The 23,778-nt window shown below is 43.6% G+C and overlaps 1 protein-coding gene across 2 annotated transcripts in view; it reads left to right on the forward strand.

Moving 5' to 3' along the window:
• The window catches only part of LOXHD1 (lipoxygenase homology PLAT domains 1), a 425,609-nt gene that overhangs the window by 215,466 nt on the left and 186,365 nt on the right, over positions 1–23,778 (forward strand). For both annotated transcript variants that reach the window (XM_077463060.1, XM_077463059.1), the window contains exons 18-19: positions 3,351–3,486; positions 15,537–15,691. In XM_077463060.1, coding sequence (XP_077319186.1) covers positions 3,351–3,486; positions 15,537–15,691 — 291 coding nt within the window. The remainder of the gene's footprint in view (positions 1–3,350; positions 3,487–15,536; positions 15,692–23,778) is intronic.

The raw sequence follows: 23,778 nt of genomic DNA on the forward strand, positions 1-23,778 counted from the left end.
AATTAGTTAGTTACTATTTCAAATTTTCGGGTTTTCGGAATTTCGAATTTCCACATTTTCTAATTTAGGAATGTACAAATTTTCAAATTTATAAATTCACGAATGTACGAATGTAGAAATTTACGAATGTATGAATTTACTAATTGCGATCATAACGAATGACCCTTATAAAAAGAAAAAACGAATGAAACGAAAATGAACAAATTTTTTAGCAGTGCACATGTCTAATGGTTAATACACGTGATATCACATATTTATACTGATGATAACCATGACATCATCTGCTGAGGCAGATGAATGATGACATTCAACATATTCATATAAGACGGACTTTTTCAACCTTCCTAACAAGGAGGAACCCTTGGGCTGTGCATGTCTTTTCAATTAAGGAATACAATTTTTTTGGATGTCATCCTGAGTACCGACCATCTCTTTCCTTATTCTGGTATGTTGGAGGTGTCGGCAGCCTTCACCGGGCGAAGCTGTTATGTAGGAAATAGACATGTGCGGTTAGTTTTGTTCCAAATTAAAATTCGGACGAATTTTCATTTTACAATAGTACCGAATTTAAACGAGTTAAAAAAAAACTAAGAAAAAATTTGTACGAAATTTGAATTCAATTAGTTTTCAGATTCACATTCAAAAAGTTTTCGAATTCGAATAGTTTTTCAACTTCCTAACAGAATAAAATAGAAGAGAAAATAAAAGAGCAGAATAGACTAGAATATAATAGAAACAAATAGAATAGCATAACATAGAAAGAATATAACCATATTCTGAAATTTTAATTTCAAATAGAATACATTTGAATTTGAATACATAAGAAAAGAATAGAATAGAGCAAAAAAAAAGATCTCCCAAAATGCAAAGAATAAATTCAATTTTCAATAGAAAAGAATAGATTAAATTACCGTATATACTCGAGTATAAGCCGAGATTTTCAGCCTCTTTTTTGAGGCTGAAAGTGCCCCCCTCGGCTTATACTCGAGTCATCGCTGTCTGCCTGCTCGATCAGCGTGTCGAGCAGACAGACAGCGGCCATTCTATTCTAATTCAAAAGCCGCGCCTCCGGCTCCGCCTTCGCCTGTGATAGGCGGAACACTGAATTTCCCAGCAGCCTGTGTTCCGCCTATCACGGACATCCGCTCATCCTCGTACTACGGACGAGGATGAAAGGATGGCCGTGATAGGCGGAACACAGACTGCTGGGAAATTGTGTTCCGCCTATCACAGACAGGGAGGCGCGGCATTTGAACAGGAAAATGGGCGCCGACGAAGAGCGGTGATCCTGGGACGGGACCGGACGGAGGCTCGGCTCGGCTCGGCTCGGGACGGGACGGGACCAGACGGAGTCTCGGGACGGGACGGGACCGGACCGGACGGAGTCTCGGGACGGGACGGGACCGGACCGGACGGAGGCTCGGCTCGGGACGGGACGGGACCGGACGGAGGCTCGGGACCGGACGGAGGCTGGGGACACAGGTAGGCTGGACACACAAGGCCTCACACACACACACACACACACACACACACACACACACACACACACACACATGGATGGACACACACACATGGATGGACACACACACAGGGATGGATGGATGGACGGACACACACACAGGGATGGATGGATGGATGGATGGACGGACACACACACAGGGATGGATGGATGGATGGACACACACACACACACAGGGATGGATGGATGGATGGATGGACACACACACAGGGATGGATGGATGGATGGACACACACACAGGGATGGACAGGCATATCTCACCCTCGGCTTATACACGAGTCAATAGGTTTCCCAGTTTTTTGGGGGTAAATTGGGGGCCTCGGCTTATACTCGGGTCGGCCTATACTCGAGTATATACGGTATAATAGAAAATAACAGAATAGTATAAAAGGAAACAACAGAATAGAAAAGAATATAACCATCTTCTGAAATTTGAATTTTGAATAGCATAAGTATGAATAGAAAAGAATAGAATAGAAAAGAATAGAATAGAAAATAATAGAATAAACAAATAAAAAAAGAGTATAAATTAAAAAAAAACACTGCTACTACTGAATGAGAATTGCTGACAGATGGTGGCAACAAAGAATGAAGGCGTGAGAAAGGCGATTGTTGATGGTGACTTCTGATGTATGTGGATTGCAATGGTGAGGATGGATTATGTCCATTATTCATACTGATGACAGTTGATGAAGACTGTGAGTGATGCTCGCACAAAGCGCTTTCCCTGACTTGTCCATTCCCCGACTTAGTTGGGGTGGGCCGAACACTTTGGTGGGGGTGGGTCAGCCACGCCTCTTGACCCTTGACCTCTGGGGACACGCCTTCTGACCTTTGGAGCAGGTCCCTATTCCAATCCCTGAGGCCTAACCTTGTTCTTCAAGGGAAACCCCTAAACCCAACCCTAACCCTAACCACTAAACCCAACCCTAACCCCTAAACCTAACCCTAACCACTAAACCCAGCCCTAACCCCTAAACCTAACCCTAACCACTAAACCCAGCCCTAACCCCTAAACCTAACCCTAACCACTAAACCCAGCCCTAACCCCTAAACCTAACCCTAACCACTAAACCCAGCCCTAACCCCTAAACCTAACCCTAACCACTAAACCCAGCCCTAACCCCTAAACCTAACCCTAACCACTAAACCCAGCCCTAACCCCTAAACCTAACCCTAACCACTAAACCCAGCCCTAACCCCTAAACCTAACCCTAACCACTAAACCCAGCCCTAACCCCCAAACCTAACCCTAACCACTAAACCCAGCCCTAACCCCTAAACCTAACCCTAACCACTAAATCCAACCCTTACCCTAACCCCTAACCCTAAACCCAACCCTATCCCTAACCACTAAACCCAACCCTAACCCCTAAACCTAACCCTAACCACTAAACCCAACCCCAACCCTAACCACTAAACCCAACCCTAACCCCTAAACCTAACCCCTAAACCCAAACCTAACCCTAACCACTAAACCCAACCATAACCCCTAAACCTAACCCTAACCACTAAACCCAACCTTTACCCTAACCCCTAAACCTAACACTAACCCCTAACCACTAAACCTAACCCTAACCCTTACCCTATGATTGGTGATAAAGGTGATTATTTATGGTAATACCTAATGATATGATATTTCTTATTCAAATTGATCACAATTGTGGGGAAAGATGACCAGCTATTATAGCTTATAACTAATGAAGCAGATAACGAAAAAAAAGCACAAATATTGATGATAACCGATCATGTTAATCAACGTGGATTATCCTTATTACCTTATTATCTGGACTTTGTCAATTCCTGCCTGACTCTGTTCTTTTTAAAACAGTTGACTTTGCTGAAGACCCTGACCAAAGAGAAATACACCTTTAAATGTGGCCGTTGGTTGGACCTGAACGAAGATGATGGGGAGATTGTACGGGAGCTTCCGGCAGAGGGACCACTGGTGCTTGAGGTTTTACCAGGTGAGGCTCCAACGTCCAAAACACTTTGTGGAAAGTGATACAAGCATGAACGTAAGGTGTAAGGTGGGCTACTCATCAGATACAGCAACCAAGCTTTCACAGCTAGGCCCAACGTGGAGAGAGTTTCTTAGGCTCTAAGCAGTGGCATCACAAGGTGTCACCAGGTGCGGTAAAACATCCTGCCCCCCAGCCTGCCAGTGCAACTGCCCCCAGCTAGCCTCCCACAGTGCTCTGTCCACCCCTCCCGCAACTGCCCCCAGCTAGCCTCCCACAGTGCTCTGTCCACCCCGCAACTGCCCCCAGCTAGCCTCCCACAATGCTCTGTCAATCACCCCCCCCCGCTAGTCAGCCACAATGTTACATGATGGTGTCACCCCTCTGGTGGGTGTCACCCAGGTGTGGTTCGCACCCCCCCAGTGACCCCTAGCCACTGGATTTAAAACAGGAGAGAGGGATTTGCCTAGCATTTTCAGGTGTGCTAAAGAAAGGGATTTACTGAACCCTTTCAGGGGTCTATGAAGCTCAGCTTGCTAAACCTAGAAGCATCAGTATGCATCTATTAACTAAAGAACGATATAGTTACATAGTTAGGTTGTAAAAAAAGTCACAAGTCCATCTAGTTCAAGCAATAGAAAAAATATCCTCCATATACACAGCCCTATACCCACAGTTGATCAAGAGGAAGGCAGAAACCCTGGAGAAGCATGGTCCAATTTGCTCCCCCCAGGAGGCAAATGGATATTTCATGGATTAACTACTCCTGATGCTTTGATATTTCCAACACTGTGTTTAGTTTTATATATGTTGTTTTGCTGTTATCTCCTGGATTATAGCTCATGTTATTACCATTGTTACTCCTGATACGCATATGTCCTATTAAAGCTTTTTCTATTTTCAATTACTGATATATTTTTTCTTAATTTGTTGCTGCCTATAAAACCCCACTTTGGGGGACAATTCCCTGTTTCCTACTCCTGGCGCTATTACCTATACATTTTAGTATCCAGTCACATTTTGTCCATTTAGAAATGCATCCAGCTCTTTTTTAATACAACCTGCTGAGCTGGCCAGAACCAGCACTTGAGGGAGTCCATTCCACATTCTATATGTGAAGGTTAAATCTCATGTCCTCCAGACATATAGAGTGCCCCCTTGTCCTCTGTGATGACCTTAAAGTGAATAACTCAACACCAAGTTCACTATATGGACCCCTTATGTATTTATACATGTTGATCATATTCCCCCCTTAATCTCCTCTTCTCAAGAGAGAATAAATTCAGTTCCTCTAATCTTTCCTCATAGCTGAGCTCCTCCATGTCTCTTATTAGTTTGGTTGTCCTTCTCTGCACTTTCTCCAGTTCCCTGATATCCGTTTTGAGAACTGGTGCCCAAAACTGAACTGCATATTCCAGATGAGGTCTTACTAGTGATTGGCACAGGGATAAAAAGATGTTTCTCTCTGGAGTCCATACCTCTCTAAAAAGAGAGTAGTTTGCTAGCTTTAGAAACTGCAGCTTGCCATTGCATGCTATTATTAAAGTGATATTAAAGCCTCTGTTTTATATGCTAAAATAAAAAAACATGTTATACTCACCTGCTGTTTGCAACGATATTGCCACAGAGCAGCCCTTTACCTCCTCTTCTGGAGTCCCCCCATGAGTGCTGTCCACCCCTCTTGTGGATGCCACTATAGAAAGCCGCGCTGGCATCCTCCCGAGCCAGGCTGTGTGTCCATAGACACACACAGTGCATCTTGGCCACGCCCCCAATTCTTCCTTTAGAATCTTTGACAGACAGAGGCAGGAACCATAAGTCATAGTCTCAGAGTTTCATGTGAGACCAAGAAGAGAGAGCAGGGCTGCTGCAGCCAGGGGCACAAAGCTGGACCAAGAAAAGACTTTGTTTAGGGATAGGGATGGGGGGTGGACAGGTCTTGAAATGTTTATTGCCCTGATGCAGAGAATACATTAAGGTAAAAAACCTTGCTTAGGGATAATGTTATTGAATGTTTTTTAACATAAAGATAAAAAGCCTTCTGTGTGCAGCAGCCCCGCTAATACTTACCTCTCTGTCCAGCGATGTCCACGAGTGTCTCAGCCGTCCGAGATTCCCCTTCCTGATTGGCTGAGACACAGCACCGACGCCATTGGCTCCCCCTGCTGTCAATCAAAGTCATCTAGCCAATTGGGTCATGGCTCCATGTCTGAATAGACACAGGGAGCTGTGACTCAGCTCGGGATGCCCCTATAGCAAGCTGCTTGCTGTGGGGGCACTCAACAGGAGGTTAGGGGCCAGGAGCACAGAAGAGGGACCCAAGGAGAGGAGGATATGGGCTGCTCTGTGCAAATCCACTGTAACAGAGAAGGTAAGTACAACATGTTTGTTATTTTTATAGGAAAAAAAACAAGACTTTACAATCACTTTAAGGATGTACAAGGCTTTCATTTAATGCATTATTTTAATGAATTCCCAGTTAATATGCTGACCAATGAAAAAAAAGTGGATTTTTTTTTTTATATATTCTTTTTAATATTGTAAATGTATCTGATAATTACAATATTAAACAGATGTGCACTGCCATCTGTAGGCTCTGTAGCCTCAGCCTACATGTGACCAACAAGATTGGCTGTCATGGTGATCACATGGTCATGAACCACACTGAGAGTTTCGATAGTCCGATCACTAGGGGAAGATCTGGAGTTGTCACAGACAGGTTGATCAGAAAACTAGAAAGTGCACTCTTAATTCTCAGCATGAATGTTAATTAACATTTTCATGAGGGCCCCCCTAGATTGCAGACTCCTGACGACTAAAAGTGTAATTCTTGGCTTCTCACTATGCAGGTCAATATAAAAGGTCTTTGTATCTAAAATTAGAGCTGTCTGTGTTTCACAGTGGAAACTAGCCATACCTTCAACCTTTTGGAAACCACACTGTTGCAGTCTGGTGGATTCATAGTTATCAAGCAAAGCATAGATAGCCTTAGGTATGAAAATGTTAGGTCTTGCATCCTAGATTTTCAGTGCTGCAGGCACAGTTACAGGATCAAGGCATTATATCACTTTTTATTCATGGCTTTAGTAAAGCTTGTTTCGTTAAATAAAATAAAAAAAATCAGTGCAAGGGACAGTACTTACATTCATTGAGAAGTGTCCCTTGTGCTCTGGTGACTGCTGACTTAATTAAAATCTTGAAATCTTGTGTCCTCTGGCACCCCCTCTATCCCATACCCCCCCCCCAGCAGTAATCTGAATATGCCCCCTGATTCTGCTATCCTCCACCACAGGGCTCGAGTCCTGCGGGAACGCGTGGGAACGGCGTCCCTTCACTATTTTCACAGCAGGAAAGCCGTTCCCTTTGCAGGTCTAGAGCCACCTGAATGAGATGTACGCAGAGTAGCGCAGGAAGCGTTTGGCTGTAGTAAGTTCTCCCTCACTTCACGCAGTGCTGTTCGCTCCCCGGCGGCCCCTCCTCTTTTCTTGTCTATCCCAGATGATGTCACAAGCCAATGGGGATAGACGAGAAGAGAGGAGGTGCCTCCGGGGAGTGAACAGCACTGCGTGAAGTGAGGGAGAACTTACTGCAGCCAAAAGCTTCCTGCGCTACTCTGCATACTGGCTAGTAAGATGTGCCCTATAATGTGCCCCCTGATGTGCTATGTGCCCCATGCCCTGATGTCCTTTTTCCCCCAATGTGCCCTGATGTGCCCCATGCCCTGATTTGCCATGTGACCTGATGTGCTATGTGCCCTGTGCACTGATGTGCCATGTGCAATGAAGTGCTATGTGCCCTGATGTGCCATGTGGCCTGATGTGCCCCGTGCCCTTATGTGCTATGTGCCTTGATGTGCTATGTGCCACATAATGTGCCCTGATGTGCTATGTGCCCCATAATGTGCCCTGATGTGCCCCGAGCCCTGATGTACCCCATGCCCTGATGTGCCATAATGTGCCCTGATGTGCTATGTGACCCATAATGTGCCCTGATGTGCCATAATGTGCCCCCATGTGCCAACGTTTCCCCATGCTCTGATGTGCCATTTGGCCTGATGTGCCCCATGCCCCGATGTGCCCCATGCCCTTATGTGCTATGTGCCCTGATGTGCTATGTGCCCCATAATGTGCCCTGATGTGCTATGTGTCCCATAATGTGCCATAATGTGCCCTGATGTGCCCCGAGCCTTGATGTGCCCCATGCCCTTATGTGCTATGTGCCCTGATGTGCTATGTACCCCATAATGTGCCCTGATGTGCTATGTGTCCCATAATGTGCCCTGATGTGCCCCGAGCCCTGATGTGCCCCATGCCCTGATGTGCTATGGGCCCTGTGCCCTGATGTGCTCTGCACCCTTATGTGCTATGTGCCCTGATGTGCTATGTGCCCCATAATGTGCCCTGATGTGCTATGTGCCCCAATGTGCCACATAATGTGCCCTGATGTGCCCCATAATGTGCCATAATGCCCTGATGTCCTTTTTCCCCCAATGTGCCCTGATGTGCCCCATGCCCTGATTTGCCATGTGACCTGATGTGCTATGTGCCCTGTGCCCTGATGTGCCATGTGCAATGATGTGCTATGTGCCCTGATGTGCCATGTGGCCTGATGTGCCCCGTGCCCTTATGTGCTATGTGCCTTGATGTGCTATGTGCCACATAATGTGCCCTGATGTGCTATGTGCCCCATAATGTGCCCTGATGTGCCATAATGTGCCCTGATGTGCTATGTGACCCATAATGTGCCCTGATGTGCCATAATGTGCCCCCATGTGCCAACGTTTCCCCATACTCTGATGTGCCATGTGGCCTGATGTGCCCCATGCTCCGATGTGCCCCATGCCCTTATGTGCTATGTGTCCCATAATGTGCCAAAATGTGCCCTGATGTGCCCCGAGCCTTGATGTGCCCCATGCCCTTATGTGCTATGTGCCCCATAATGTGCCCTGATGTGCTATGTGTCCCATAATGTGCCATAATGTGCCCTGATGTGCCCCGAGCCCTGATGTGCCCCATGCCCTGATGTGCTATGGGCCCTGTGCCCTGATGTGCCCCGCACCCTTATGTGCTATGTGCCCTGATGTGCTATGTGCCCCATAATGTGCCCTGATGTGCTATGTGCCCCAATGTGCCACATAATGTGCCCTGATGTACCCCATAATGTGCCATAATGTGCCCCGATGTGCCCTGATGTGCCCCATGCCCTGAAGTGCTATGTGCCCCGTGCCCTGATGTGCCCCATGCCCTGATGTGCTATGGGCCCTGTGCCCTGATGTGCTCTGCACCCTTATGTGCTATGTGCCCTGATGTGCTATGTGCCCCATAATGTGCCCTGATGTGCTATGTGCCCCAATGTGCCACATAATGTGCCCTGATGTGCCCCATAATGTGCCATAATGCCCTGATGTCCTTTTTCCCCCAATGTGCCCTGATGTGCCCCATGCCCTGATTTGCCATGTGACCTGATGTGCTATGTGCCCTGTGCCCTGATGTGCCATGTGCAATGATGTGCTATGTGCCCTGATGTGCCATGTGGCCTGATGTGCCCCGTGCCCTTATGTGCTATGTGCCTTGATGTGTTATGTGCCACATAATGTGCCCTGATGTGCTATGTGCCCCATAATGTGCCCTGATGTGCCATAATGTGCCCTGATGTGCTATGTGACCCATAATGTGCCCTGATGTGCCATAATGTGCCCCCATGTGCCAACGTTTCCCCATGCTCTGATGTGCCATGTGGCCTGATGTGCCCCATGCTCCGATGTGCCCCATGCCCTTATGTGCTATGTGTCCCATAATGTGCCCTGATGTGCCCCGAGCCTTGATGTGCCCCATGCCCTTATGTGCTATGTGCCCCATAATGTGCCCTGATGTGCTATGTGTCCCATAATGTGCCATAATGTGCCCTGATGTGCCCCGAGCCCTGATGTGCCCCATGCCCTGATGTGCTATGGGCCCTGTGCCCTGATGTGCCCCGCACCCTTATGTGCTATGTGCCCTGATGTGCTATGTGCCCCATAATGTGCCCTGATGTGCTATGTGCCCCAATGTGCCACATAATGTGCCCTGATGTACCCCATAATGTGCCATAATGTGCCCCGATGTGCCCTGATGTGCCCCATGCCCTGAAGTGCTATGTGCCCCGTGCCCTGATGTGCCCCATGCCCTGATGTGCCCCATGCCCTGATGTGCTATGTGCCCCATAATGTGTCCTGATGTGCTATGTGCCCCATAATGTGCCATAATGTGCCCTGATGTGCCCCATGCCATGATGTGCCCCATGCCCTGATGTGCCATGTGCCCTGATGTGCTATGTGCCCTGATGTGCCATGTGGCCTGATGTGCCCCGCACCCTTATGTGCTATGTGCCCTGATGTGCTATGTGCCCCATAATGTGCCCTGATGTGCCATAATGTGCCAACATTTCTCCCATGCCCTGATGTGCCATGTGGCCTGACGTGTCCCATGCCCTGATGTGCCCTGTGCCCTTTTTGCTATGTACCCTGATGTGCTATGTGCCCCATAATGTGCCCTGATGTGCTGTGTGCCCCAATGTGCCACATAATGTGCCCTGATGTGCCCCATAATGTGCCATAATGTGCCCTGATGTGCTATGTGCCCCATGCCCTGATGTGCCCCGTGCCCTGATGTGCTATGTGCCCCATAATGTCTCCTGATGTGCTATGTGCCCCATAATGTGCCATAATGTGCCCTGATGTGCCCCATGCCCTGATGTGCCATGTGCCCTGATGTGCTATGTGCCCTGTGCCCTGATGTGCCATGTGGCCTGATGTGCCCCGCACCCTTATGTGCTATGTGCCCTGATGTGCTATGTGCCCTGATGTGCCATAATGTGCCCTGATGTGCCATAATGTGCCAACATTTCTCCCATGCCCTGATGTGCCATGTGGCCTGATGTGTCCCATGCCCTGATGTGCCCCATGCCCTTATGTGCTATGTACCCTGATGTGCTATGTGCCCCATAATGTGCCCTGATGTGCTATGTGCCCCAATGTGCCACATAATGTGCCCTGATGTGCCCCATAATGTGCCCCAATGTGCCCTGATGTGCTATGTGCCCCGTGCCCTGATGTGCCCTGTGCCCTGATGTGCTATGTGCCCTGTGCCCTGATGTGCCATGTGGCCTGATGTGCCCCATGCCCTGATGTGCCCCGTGCCCTGATGTGCTATGTGCCCCATAATGTGCCCTGATGTGCTCTGATGTGCCATAATGTGCCGATGTGCCATGTGCCCTGATGTGCTATGTGGCCTGATGTGCCCCATGCCCTGATATGCCCCGTGCCTTGATGTGCCCCGATGTCCTAATTTTATTTATTTTTTTGGTGGGGGAGTGGTTCTTGGGTGGGAGTTCCCACGCTTTTTTCCCCAGGACTTGATCCCTGCTCCACCATTTAAAGAAGCTACAGTACATTATAGCTTCCATCAATGAAAAGCACTCTACAAATGGAGAGGGCAGACCTTTCCTTAATCGACCTATCCTCCATTCATAGAGTGCTTTTCATTGATGGCAGCTTCGGCCTACGTAGGTCCAGCGACTGTATTAACCTGGAAGATTACTGCTGGAAGCTATAGTACAACTTCTATAAATGAAGGAGGGGTGTCCCCTTGTGCTGGTGGCTGCTTACTTAATTGAAATCTTCTGTCCTCTGCCCCCCCCCCACTTCAATCCTAAACCCCCCCAACAGTATTCTGATTATGCACACCGATTCTGCTATCCTCCACCATTCATAGAGGTGTCCCTGACTTAATTGAAATCTTCTGTCCTCCGACCCCCCCCCCCCCTCTACTTCTATCCCAAACCCCCCCAACGGTAATCTGACTATGCACACTGATTCCTCTACCCTCCACCATTCATAGAGGTGTCCCTGACTTAATTAAAATCTGTCCTCTGCCCCCCCACTTCTATCCCAACCCCCCCCAACAGTATTCTGACTATGCACCCTCATTCTGCTATCCACCATTCATGGGGGGTGTCCCAGACTTAATTGAAATCTTCTATTCCCCCCTCCCCCTTTCTATCCCATACCCCTCCCCCATGGTAATCTGACTATGCCCTCTGATTCTGCTATCCTCCACCATTCATAGAAGCTACATTATAGCTTCCATCAATGAAAAGCGCTCTAAAAAAAGCAGGAGGTGGATTTTTCATTCATTGATCTTTCCTCCATTAATGCTTTTCATTGATGGAAGCTGTAGTCCAGCTTCTGTGAATGGAAGAGAGGGATAGAAAGGGCAGGCATAGTTTTTGACGAGTGTCTACAACAGGTCCAGCGACTGTATGAACCTGGAAGATTACTGCTAGAAGCCATAGTACAGCTGATATGAATGAAGGAGGGGTGTCCCTTGTGCTGGTGGCTGCTTACTTAACTGAAATCTTCTATCCTAAACCCTCCAATGGTATTCTGACTATGAACCCGGATTCTGCTATCCTCCACCATTCATGGGGTTGTCCCTGACTTATTGAAATCTTCTGTCCTCTCCCCCGCTTTCTATCCCAAACCCCCCCAACGGTATTCTGACTCTGCTCCCTGGTTTTGCTATCCTCCACCGTTTATAGAAGCTACATTATAGCTTCCATCAATGAAAGGCTCTCTACAAAAGGAGGACATTCATGAACCTGTCCTCCATTCATAGATTGATGGAAGCTGTAGTCCAGCTTCTGTGGAATGGAAGAGCGGGGTGGAAAGGACAGGCATAGTTGGCACTTTTGCCTACGACAGATCCAGCAACTGTTTTAACCCAGAAGACTACTGCTGGAAGCTATAGCACAGCTTCTATGAATGAAGGAGGGGGCGGAAAGGACAGCATTGTCGGTGCTCTTGATGACGCCTATGATAGGTCCAGTGACTGTATTAACCCAGAAGGTTCGGTATGTGAGCCACCCGGGCTTAGGAAGGGGTGCAAGTCCTCGGTATCCACTGCTGTGAGTGTTGGCTTGGGAGGAAACTCGTCCTGGCTCCTACCATCACTTAGTATAGAAGAAAATCTCCCTGTAGCTGCACATCAGAATGATCCCTCTAATCTGTGGTGTGTGGCAACCTCAGCCTGTACTTCAACCAGTCCATGCCTCCAACGTGTTGCACTCTTAGAGCTTAATCATGGGTATGGAGATCACAAGCATGAAGAGGGGTTTTTATGCATCATCAGCTGTAAAAGCTATGGAGTTCTGTGGTTAACCACAGCAAATGGTAGCTCATTTTCTGTATTTAACCATAGAACTTCATAGCTTTTACAATCAGGCTGGCGTATGCCTGATACTCTTTTTCAAATTATGTGTGACAGCCGATGATGCCCCCCCCCCCCCCCCCACTTGTGCTTGTGATCTCCATCCCCATGATTAAGCTCTGAGGGGTGGAGCAAAACACATTGGAGGTGTGGCCTGATTGGAGCCCAGGCTGAGGTTGCCACACACCACAGATTGATGGGATCGTTCTAAAGTGTCTACAGGAAGATTTTAAGGGACACTTGTCATTAAATGTAAGTACCATCCTTTGTGCTAATTTAAATAACAAAATAAAACCATAGGATTTAACCCCTTCTTGGCTGACCTGACATCCCTAAATAGTTTGGAACTTGGAAATGATCGGCGATGATGTGACCATTGTCACAGCGTTTACATGATCAGAAGTTGGTCCCGCTGGCTTCTGATCTTTACCTTGGACTGAGAGCTGTCTTTGACAGGTCAGTCTTTGACCCAGTGGTGTGCAACGTGTGCGCTCTTAGCACATAAACACTGTCTGCCCAGTGGCGCATATCTGTAGTGTGTGGGCATTAAGGCCCAGCCTTTTGCCTCCGCACATATAAGTTGTAAAGGGATTAAAGCACTGTGTATCATAAATAAATGCCTTTTTTTCCTTTTAAAATACTTGTTTAAATTTTTTCTTTTTCATTCTTGTTGCATCTCAGTGCTACTGATCTCTTATAACATGTTCAGCTTCTTCTTGTCTACATGCACTTGATTGCTCAGGACTAGCTTGTTGAGAGTGACAGTGGTGGATCAAGCCTATGCCATGATCCACCTGTAGCCTCCAAGCCTTCTCCTTAGAAGCACATTCGGGAGACAGTTGTTATCCTATCCGAGCAAGTGTCTGAAGAAGGATCTTCAGTGCAGTATTATTTTACTTAAAGCAGCAGGTTTGGAAGATTGATGAAAATCCAATTTAAAATATTATTTTCAATCAGCCATAACATTATGATGAACCACCTAATATTGCCACCAAAACAGTCCTAACCCACTGAGGCATCATCTCCACTAGACCTGTCTGGCATCAAACTGTCAGTAGCAGACCCTTTAAAGAGGAAGTAAACTCTCCCACTCTGATGCTTCTTTTCATTTAGTCCATTATTATAAGAAATGATCCCACTATAGCCACTGTAACCCAGCCCAAATCGCATATTACTTACTGTTTAAGGAAACTTTAAAAAACTGGTTTCCAGGGATTAGGCAGCGCCATCTTAAGTATTGTTTTCTGAATCCACAGTGGAGTGTATTTCCGCCCTTACATCAAGCACTTCCTGTACTTTTAACCAAGCCTCCTTCTCAATCCAACATTTCTACGGCAACCCTGATTCCCTGTTCATAGCTGATTTGTTTTATTTCATAGTATTTACTTGTGCCGATTATCTAATGTTTGCCTGTGTCAGTCTTATCAGCTTCAGCTGATAAGACTGCTGTAATGCTGTCCGATGCCCTAGTTTACACTCCATGTGATGTCACATGGTCACATGGGGTGTAGGAGGAAGCTCTGAGTGATTATGCAGTCTCCTGGGATTTAAGCGTTGTGTGCCATAGGAAGTCCTGATAATAGATAGATAAGTACACAGAGTGTGCCGTAAATCAGGGGAGATCTGGGCATGCTCAGTGACGTCATTCTAAAGAACAAAAAGGATTACAACAATACTAAGCAAGTAAGGAGATATCTACAAGCAGTGTTCATTGGGTTTTTTATGCTGATTTACATGGGACAAATTTGTGGGGGAGAGTTTTCAACCACTTTAAGTCCTGTAAGTTAAGAGGTGGGGTCTCCATGGATCGGACTTGTTTTTCCATCATCTTTCAAATGCATAGTTTGAAATCAGGAGAATTTTGGAGTTGTTGTGTTCCTCTAACCATTCGCAGTGTGGCAGGGTGCATTATCCTGCTGAAAGAGGCCCCTGCCATCAGGGAGTACAGTTTTTTTAATGGGGTGTACTTGGTCAGTAACAATTTGTATGTAGGTGGTATGTGTCAAAGTAACATCCAGACAAATGGCAGGAGTCAAGGCTTCCCAGCGGAACATTTCCCAAACCATCACACTGCCTCGGTCGGCTTGCCTTCTTCCCATAATGCTTCCTGGTGCCATCTCTTCCCCAGGTAAGCAGTGTACGTGGCCATCCACATGGTGTAAAGAAAAAATGTGATTCATCAGACCAGACCACCTTCTTCCATTGCTCTGTGGTCCAATTCTGATGCTCACATGCCCATTGTAGGTGCTATTGGCTGTGGGCACAGTTCTGCATGGGCACCCTAACTGGTCTGCGGCTACGTAGCCCTATACACAAGAAGCCATGATGCCTGTTTTTTCTGCTTTCAACCCATCAACTTCATGGACATATTATTCACTTGCTCTCTAATATATTCCACCGACTCTCAGGTGCCATTGTAATGAGACAATCAATATTATTCACTTTACCTGTCCTTGATCTTAATGTTATGGATGACCGGTCTAGATCTACTTTAATATGTAAGCAACCTGCCTGAGGTTTTGTGATACTGAGTTCTTAGAAATTGAAGGATATGACATTACGGGGTCAGCCCGGAGTGACTCCACTATTTCCCTCCACCGACAGTCAAGTTCAGGTAACCGATAACCTTCTAGATTATCAGAAGTGAAAGTATATCTTGGCATGAATAATGCATGGGGAGTTCACCAGCTGTTATTACTGAATAATGTATCTCATGTGGTGTTTTGTATGGGGCAGTGAGGTCTCCCCACCAGGGCATGTAGTGGACTGAATTAGAGGATCCTTATCAGTCTTACCCTCTTACTCACACAGTGGTGAAGTATCGAGTGACTGTCTGTACCGGCAACGTGAGCGGTAGTGGAACCGATGCCAACGTCTTCCTCTGCCTATTCGGAGACCTCGGGGACACTGGAGAACGCTTCCTCATTGACTGCAAGAACAACATGAACAAGTTTGAAAAGGGCAATGTAAGTACAACACTTACTGAGATTTGGGACTGGGATCCTCCCAAATGACTGCCATTGATATAGTTGGGATCAGATCTGAGCAGCCCTGGGGAATCCCATCTGGGAAAGAAGGTGAAAAGAGGGGCTCTTGTGGTTGGGCAGTTACATTCTATGGTTCGTGCTACATTTTTGCTTCTTGCTACAGTGACATTTTTGAAACGTGTCTCTTGTTATGGACTGGAGAATATTAGTTAAACCACTAATTAGAGGTAAGTCCAGTAATGGAGAACAGCAGGTCATTACAACTGCTCGATACCTGGGTTGCCAACCTCTTACGGCATTTTTTTATGACAAAACATGTAAAATTTACTGATGGAGCACATTTTTTACTGAAAAATTACAGAACTCCTATTAAAATCAAAAACCATTGATATTTAAACAGTATAACACTGACAATACACATAACAAGTAATGTGCCTGGTTTACACTTACAAAAATCAACACAGCATGACAAATTTTCAGCCCCTGATATTTACGGACAGTTGTAAAAGTCACTGATTTTTACAAACTGTCAGTACATTTACTGACAGGTGGCAACCCTGCTCAATACAGATGTCAGTAATCAGAATACATGGCACTTATTAAACAATTTTATGAGCAATATATCATGCTAAACCTCACCACACACTTTACAATCTGATTGTAAAATCTCCTTTAGATCCAAAAAAACTATGTAGTACATAGCTTAGTTTCCCCCTCCCCAGTTAGATTGGGTAGGTGCTCATAGTCCAAAGTTTTGGTAAACCTAAAGTGCATTGTACAAAGTTTGTAAAGTGACCCTAATTACTCACTAACATGTGTTTTAAATCATATATAACATCTATCTATCTATCTATCTATCTATCTATCTATCTATCTATCTATCATCCAGGATGGGAAAAAGGGGGGGGGGGTGAACAAGTGAGCCTTGCTTAGAGTTATGCTGTAGGGACTCCATTTTATCTTGTTCTTCATTAAAGTTTTATTTTCTTCAGCTGCATTTTCATGAGAAAATTAACATTGCTAGGCACAGAGCTGTATTGTTTCAGACAATTGACACATGATCTAACCTTATCTCTTAGCTGTACACAAATCTTTGTTGATTTTAGAATAAACTGAGAAATCTTTCACCCATCATTGTGTGTGATTTCTCCCTGTGTACACAGTACAGGCTTCTTTATATTTGATATACAGTGCCTTGAAAAAATATTGATTCCCCTTGAAGTATTCCATATTTAACTATGGCAGCCTTGGTTAGACCATTTCTTACCATTATCATTCAATGATATTGTTTTATGGCCATGGTAGATGATTTAAACTCATGCTAACAATACTGGTTGGACTGTGACTTTTGGATCGACCCGGTGGACCCCTCTTTTCATTTATTTTACCTTTTTCACTCTTCATTCTTTACCTTATTCTTCCTCTCTCTACTCTTTCTTTACGCCTTATGATTTAGTTATACCTTCGGTTACAAAGAAATCATTAATAATGTAACATATTTCATTATATCAAGATTATTCAGGAAATCTTTATTGAGTTTTTTCATACTCTTAAATCTTACATACCGTATTTGCCGGTGTATAAGACGACCCGGCATATAAGAGGACCCCCTAAAAACCTGCACAGTTAAAATGTTTTGCCCGTACTCACCGTTTAAGACGACCCCCGATTCCGAGGCTTCCGACGCTTCATATCCCTCTTCTTCTTCGTTCTTGCTGGAGCCATTTCGTTCTTCCTTCTGGTGCTGGAGCCAATCACGGCGAGCAATGTATTCTATTAATGAATACAAAGCCTGCTGGGATTGGCGGAGGCTGTTACATCATCAGCCCGCGCCTCACTCTCAAAGCCAATCGGAGCAGGCTACTGTCTGTAGCCTGCTCGGATTGGCAGAGATTGCTGCTCCAATCCGAGCAGGCTCTGTATTCATTTGAATACATCGCTCACTGGGATTGGTTCAGTGGTATATACTGTATGTAGCCGAAGCTACATACAGTATTACCGGACATCTAGAAGGCATCCCAGCAGCTGACCCGGCGTATAAGACGACCCCTCCTTTTTGCTCAGTTTTTTTAAGTGTAAAAGGTCGTCTTATACGCCGGCAAATATGGTAATATTTGAATGTCTTCATCAATATTGGTTTAGTTCATAATTGTTAACTAATTATGGGCGGCACAGTGGTGTAGTGGTTAGCACTCTCACCTAGCAGTAAAAAGGGTCGCTGGTTCAAATCCCAACCAAGACACTACCTGCCTGGAGTTTGCATGTTCTCCCTGTGCCTGCGTGGGTTTCCTCCGGGTACTCCGGTTTCCTCCCACACTCCAAAGACATGCAGGTAGGTTAATTGGCTTCTGTCCAAAATTGGCCCTAGTATATGAATGGGGACCTTAGATTGTGGGCTCCTTGAGGGTAGGGACCAATGTGAGTGTAGAATGTACAGGGATAGGGGTAGACACTCAGGTTGAACTGGATGGACTGGTGTCTTTATTCAACCTTACTAACTATGAAACTATGAAACTAATTACTTAAATTTTTCACAATGCTTTACCTCACGATCAATTCTATAATTGTAAGCACATATGATTACTACGTAAGTATTCTGAATTGTACAATACTCAATATTAATTTATTGTACTCAATTTCATTGAACTTAATAAAGTATTTTTGACAAAGAAATATTCCATATTTTGTCACATTACAACCAAAAACATAATATTTAATTGGGATTTTATGTGATAGACCAACACAAAGCATCACATAATTGTGAAGTGCAAAGAAAATGATAAATCTTTTTTACAAATAAATAGCTGAAAAGCATGGCGTGCATTTCTTATCAGCCCCCTTTACTCTGAACCCCTAACTAAAATCAAGTGGAACCAATTGCCTTCAGAAGTCACCTAATTAGTAAATAGAGTCCAACTGTGCGTAATTTAATCTTAGTATAAATGCAGTTGTTCTGTGAAGCCCCCAGAGGTTTTTTAGGGAACCTTAGTGAACAAACTGCATCATAAAGGCCAAGGAACACACCAGACAGGTCAGGGATAACGTTGTGGAGAAGCTTAAAGCAGGGTTAGGTTAAAAAAAAATATCCCAAGCTTTGAACATCTCACAGAGCACTGTTCAATCCATCATCTGAAAATGGAAAGAGTATGGCACAACTGCAAACCTACCAAGACATGGCCGTCCACCTAAACTGACAGGACAGGCAAGGAGAGCAATGATCAGAGAAACAGCCAAGAGGTCCATGGGAACTCTGGAGGAGCTGCAGAGATCCACAGCTCAGGTGGGAGAATCTGTCCACAGGACAACTATTAGTCGTGTACTCCACAAACCTGACCTTTATGGAAGAGTGGCAAGAAGAAAGACATTGTTGAAAGAAAGCCATAAGAAGTCCTGTTTGCAGTTTGCGAGAAGCCATGTGGGGGACACAGCAAACGTGGAAGAAGGTGCTCTGGTCAGAAGAGACGAAAATTTAACTTTTTTTGCCTAAAAACAAAACTCGATGTGTGTTGAAAACATTGCACATCATCCTGAACACACCATCCCCACCATGAAATGTGGTGGCAGCATCATGTTGTGGGGGAAGCTTTTCTTCATCAGGGACAGGGAAGCTGGTCAGAGTTGATGGGAAGATGGATGGAGACAAATACAGGACAATCTTAGAAGTAAGCCTGTTAGTCTGCAAAAGACTTGGTTCACCTTCCAGCAGGACAATGACCCTAAACTTACAGCCAGAGCTACAATGGAATGGTTTAGATCAAAATATATTCATGTGTTAGAATGGCCCACTCAAAGTCCAGACCTAAATCCAATTAAGAATCTGTGGCATGACTTGAAATTTGCTGATCACAGATGCTCTCCGTCCAATCTGACAGAGCTTTTGCTATTTTGCAAAGAAGAATGGGCAAAAAATGTCACTAGATGTGCAAAGCTGGTAGAGACATCCCCAAAAAGACTTGCAGCTGTAATTGCAGTGAAAGGGGGCTCTACAAAGTATTGACTCCGGGGGGCGCTATACAAATGTACCCCACACTTTTCACATATTTATTTGTAAAAAAAATTGAAAACCATTTATCATTTTCCTTTAACTTCACAATTATGTCCTACTTTGTGTTGGTCTATCACATAAACTCCCAATAAAATATATTTATGTTTTTGGTTGTAACATGACAGAATGTGGAAAATTTCAAGAGATATGAATACTTTTTCAAGGCTATCTATCTATCTATCTATCTATCTATCTATCTATCTATCTATCTATCTATCTATCTATCTATCTATCTATCTATCTATCTATCTATCTATCTGTCTATCTATTGTCTTTTCTATATATCTGTCTGTCTATCTATCTATCAAACCAACCATCCATCCATTCACCCATCCATTCATATTTTATCTATCTATCTATCTATCTATCTATCTATCTATCTATCTATCTATCTATCTATCTATCTATCTATCTATCTATCTATCTATCTATCTATCTATCTGTCTATCTATCTGTCTATCTGTCTATCTATCTGTCTATCTATCTGTCTATCTATCTGTCTATCTATTGTCTTTTCTATATATCTGTCTGTCTATCTATCTATCCAACCAACCATCCATCCATTCACCCATCCATTTATATTTTATCTATCTATCTATCTATCTATCTATCTATCTATCTATCTATCTATCTATCTATCTATCTATCTGTCTATCTGTCTATCTATCTGTCTATCTATCTGTCTATCTATTGTCTTTTCTATATATCTGTCTGTCTATCTATCTATCCAACCAACCATCCATCCATTCATCCATCCATTTATATTTTATCTATCTATCTATCTATCTATCTATCTATCTATCTATCTATCTATCTATCTATCTATCTATCTATCTATCTATCTTATCTTATCCATCTATCTATCTTATCCTATCTATCTATCTATCTATCTATCTATCTATCTATCTATCTATCTATCTATCTATCTATCTATCTATCGTATCTTATATTATCTTATCTTATCTATCTGTCTATCTTTATATATCTATCTTATCTTATCTTATCTTATCATATCTTATCTTATCTTATCTTATCTTATGTTATCGTATCGTATCTATCACTCTATCCTATCTATCTATCTATCTATCTATCTATCTATCTATCTATCTATCTATCTATCTATCTATCTATATATCTATCTATCTGTCTATCTATTGTATTTTCTATATATCTGTCTGTCTATCTATCTATCCAATCAACCATCCATCCATTCACCCATCCATTCATATTTTATCTATCTATCTATCTATCTATCTATCTATCTATCTATCTATCTATCTATCTATCTATCTATCTATCTATTGCCTTTTCTATATATCTGTCTGTCTATCTATCTATCCAACCAACCATCCATCCATTCACCCATTCATATTTTTATCTATCTATCTATCTATCTATCTATCTATCTATCTATCTATCTATTGCCTTTTCTATATATCTGTCTGTCTATCTATCTATCCAACCAACCATCCATCCATTCACCCATTCATATTTTTATCTATCTATCTATCTATCTATCTATCTATCTATCTATCTATCTATCTATCTATCTATCTATCTATCTATCTATCTATCTATCTATCTATCTATCTATCTTATCTATCCTCCCTATACAAGTAACTAGAAGAAAACGTCTCCTTCTCTACTCAGGGAAATATGAAAGTTTAGGTAAAGAAGCAACATGCTTGTAGAAAAAGAAGATGCATAATTTGGAAGTGTGTTATAGCGAGATTAAAAAATTAAAAAACAAAGCCCCAAGGATCTTCTAAAATATACCTTCCATGATGCTTTGATCCTCTCTTAATTACACTTATATACCTTGCAAGAATTGCACCAAACTTCACTGCAGCTTCTTACTTGCTTATGCTCTATAGATACCCAGAGTGGCCAGTGCACTCACTTTCCCTTACTGGGAGGGTCTCCCTCATAGGATCATAGCAGGCAGTGTTTGAAAAGAGAAATAGTTTTGTAAAAAAAAAAAAAAAAAAAAAAGAATACCTGCATTCTAAAATACCTGAAGAATTTTATCCACAATATCATCACAGCTTAAAGTTTCTCTGCAGTAACATTGCAGGGGATTGCTGAAGTTTTAGGCTCCATGCACACTGGAGCTCATAAACTGCAGTTTTTTGGAGTTTGGGCGTTTTTTTTAAAAGCCCATAAACTCCATTCTATGTTAGCCTATGTGTCCATGCACACATGGACGTTTTTTACCTTTAATGAGCAGTGGAGTTTATGGGCTTTTTTCTAAATGCCAGAAATTCGCGTTCAAAGTGCAGTTTTTCACCGCCAAAAAACGGCAAACGCTGATAAACGCTCATAAACGCTATTATAAAACGCTGTTAAAAGCAGGTTTTTCAACCAGCGTTTTCTGACAGCAATCTGGCGTCCAGAAAAAGCTTTTTTGAGCTTCAGTGCGCATGGAGCCTTACTGCAAGTTCTGGGCAGACCTCTGGGAAAGGCAGTGAGCCAATCACACAAGTGGGAAAGTTATTTTCTGGAGGTGTTCCGGATGTGGAATACTGTTACCAAGGCAGCGGAATTAGATTATTTGGAAAAGTTTGAGAAAACGGTATTGATATTACATTACGAAATAAATTAAAAATGTGATTCCAGGTCCCCGTGAAAAGTCAAATATAAATATACAAAAATGATGTCTTGGCTAATAACACATTTTTAAATGGAAAGGATGAATCAGTTTCTTCTTTCCATTTGCAGCTTCTTTAACTGATTCATTAATAGTTCTTCCCGAAATAGGTTACTGAATAAATTAGTTTAAAAATAGTCTGCTCTTCCAGCAATTACACCAAAATCTGCAAAGCTTAAGCCCTAATCAATGGACTGAATAAATAACTCGGAGAGAAAAGAGCAAGATGTCGGCGGATGGGGTAATTGTAGAGGGGGGGGCACAACGGATCACGGGAAAACCGACAATAAATTCTGATAAAACTAAAAGCTAACAAGTTATGTTGTAGTAAAGCAAACCTTCATTTTTTTTTTAAATAATTGATTTAAAAAACATTTTATAATGTAATGTTTTAAAGTTTCCTTATGCTTTCTTGGATGACTTTCTTAAAGCTAAATTACAAGCACAAGCATTTTAATTCAAATATTTTACTCAATTTCCACAAAGGTTATAAATCTACTGTGTGTGCACCATATATCTTTGCAAAAAATAAAAAAAACCTGACACTTCAACTGCTTCAGCTCTGGAAGGTTTATGACCAGGCGATTTTTTTGCGATACGGCACTGTTACTGATAATTGCGCGGTCGTGTGACGCAAATAAAATTAATGTATTTTTTTCCCCACAGAGCTTTCCTAAATAGAGCTTTTGGTGGTATTTGATCACCCCTACGTTTTTTTTTTTTTTTCAAATATAAATTTTATTAAGTTAACTCCGGAAGGGAATACCCCACAATACAGGCAGTAAAAAGACAAAAAACTAGTAGAGTTCTCAGTACAAAAAGCAATGTGGTATCAAGAGCGTACAGTCACTCAAACAATGCAGCGAACCAGATACATTAAAACAATAGAGTACATAGGAGATTGTTGCTTTTGCAGCAGGTAAGGACAGTGAACCTGCGAACTCCGTGGAACGGTACAAGAGTGGGGTACAATATCCGAGCCTCCTCCGACTAACCACAGGGAGGAAACTCAGAGTTACCGGAGATGGAGAGGGATAGAAATAGGAGGACAGAAGTGAGGGGTGAAGAGGAGGAGGTGGGGGAGGGGGAAAGAGATAAGGGACAGAAAAGAACAAAGAATAGACCGATAGACATGGCGGTGGATCGGATCATCCGTAACGTAAATAGAACCAAGGGAGGATCACGACTTTAGCAGGGCCTGGCCTTCCCCGGAGAAGATAAACAAGCACCAGCCATCCCATGACCCCTACGTTTTTAATTTTTTGCGCTATAAACAAAAAAAAGACCGGAAATTTTGAAAAAAAAAAAAAATATTTTTTACTTTCTGCTATAAAACACATCCAATATATATATATATATTTTTTAATCTAATTT

The sequence above is a fragment of the Lithobates pipiens genome, unplaced genomic scaffold (genome assembly GCF_037356315.1).
Source record: "Lithobates pipiens isolate NorthernLeopardFrog02 unplaced genomic scaffold, aLitPip1_a1.2 Scaffold_3, whole genome shotgun sequence".
Lineage (NCBI taxonomy): Eukaryota > Metazoa > Chordata > Amphibia > Anura > Ranidae > Lithobates > Lithobates pipiens.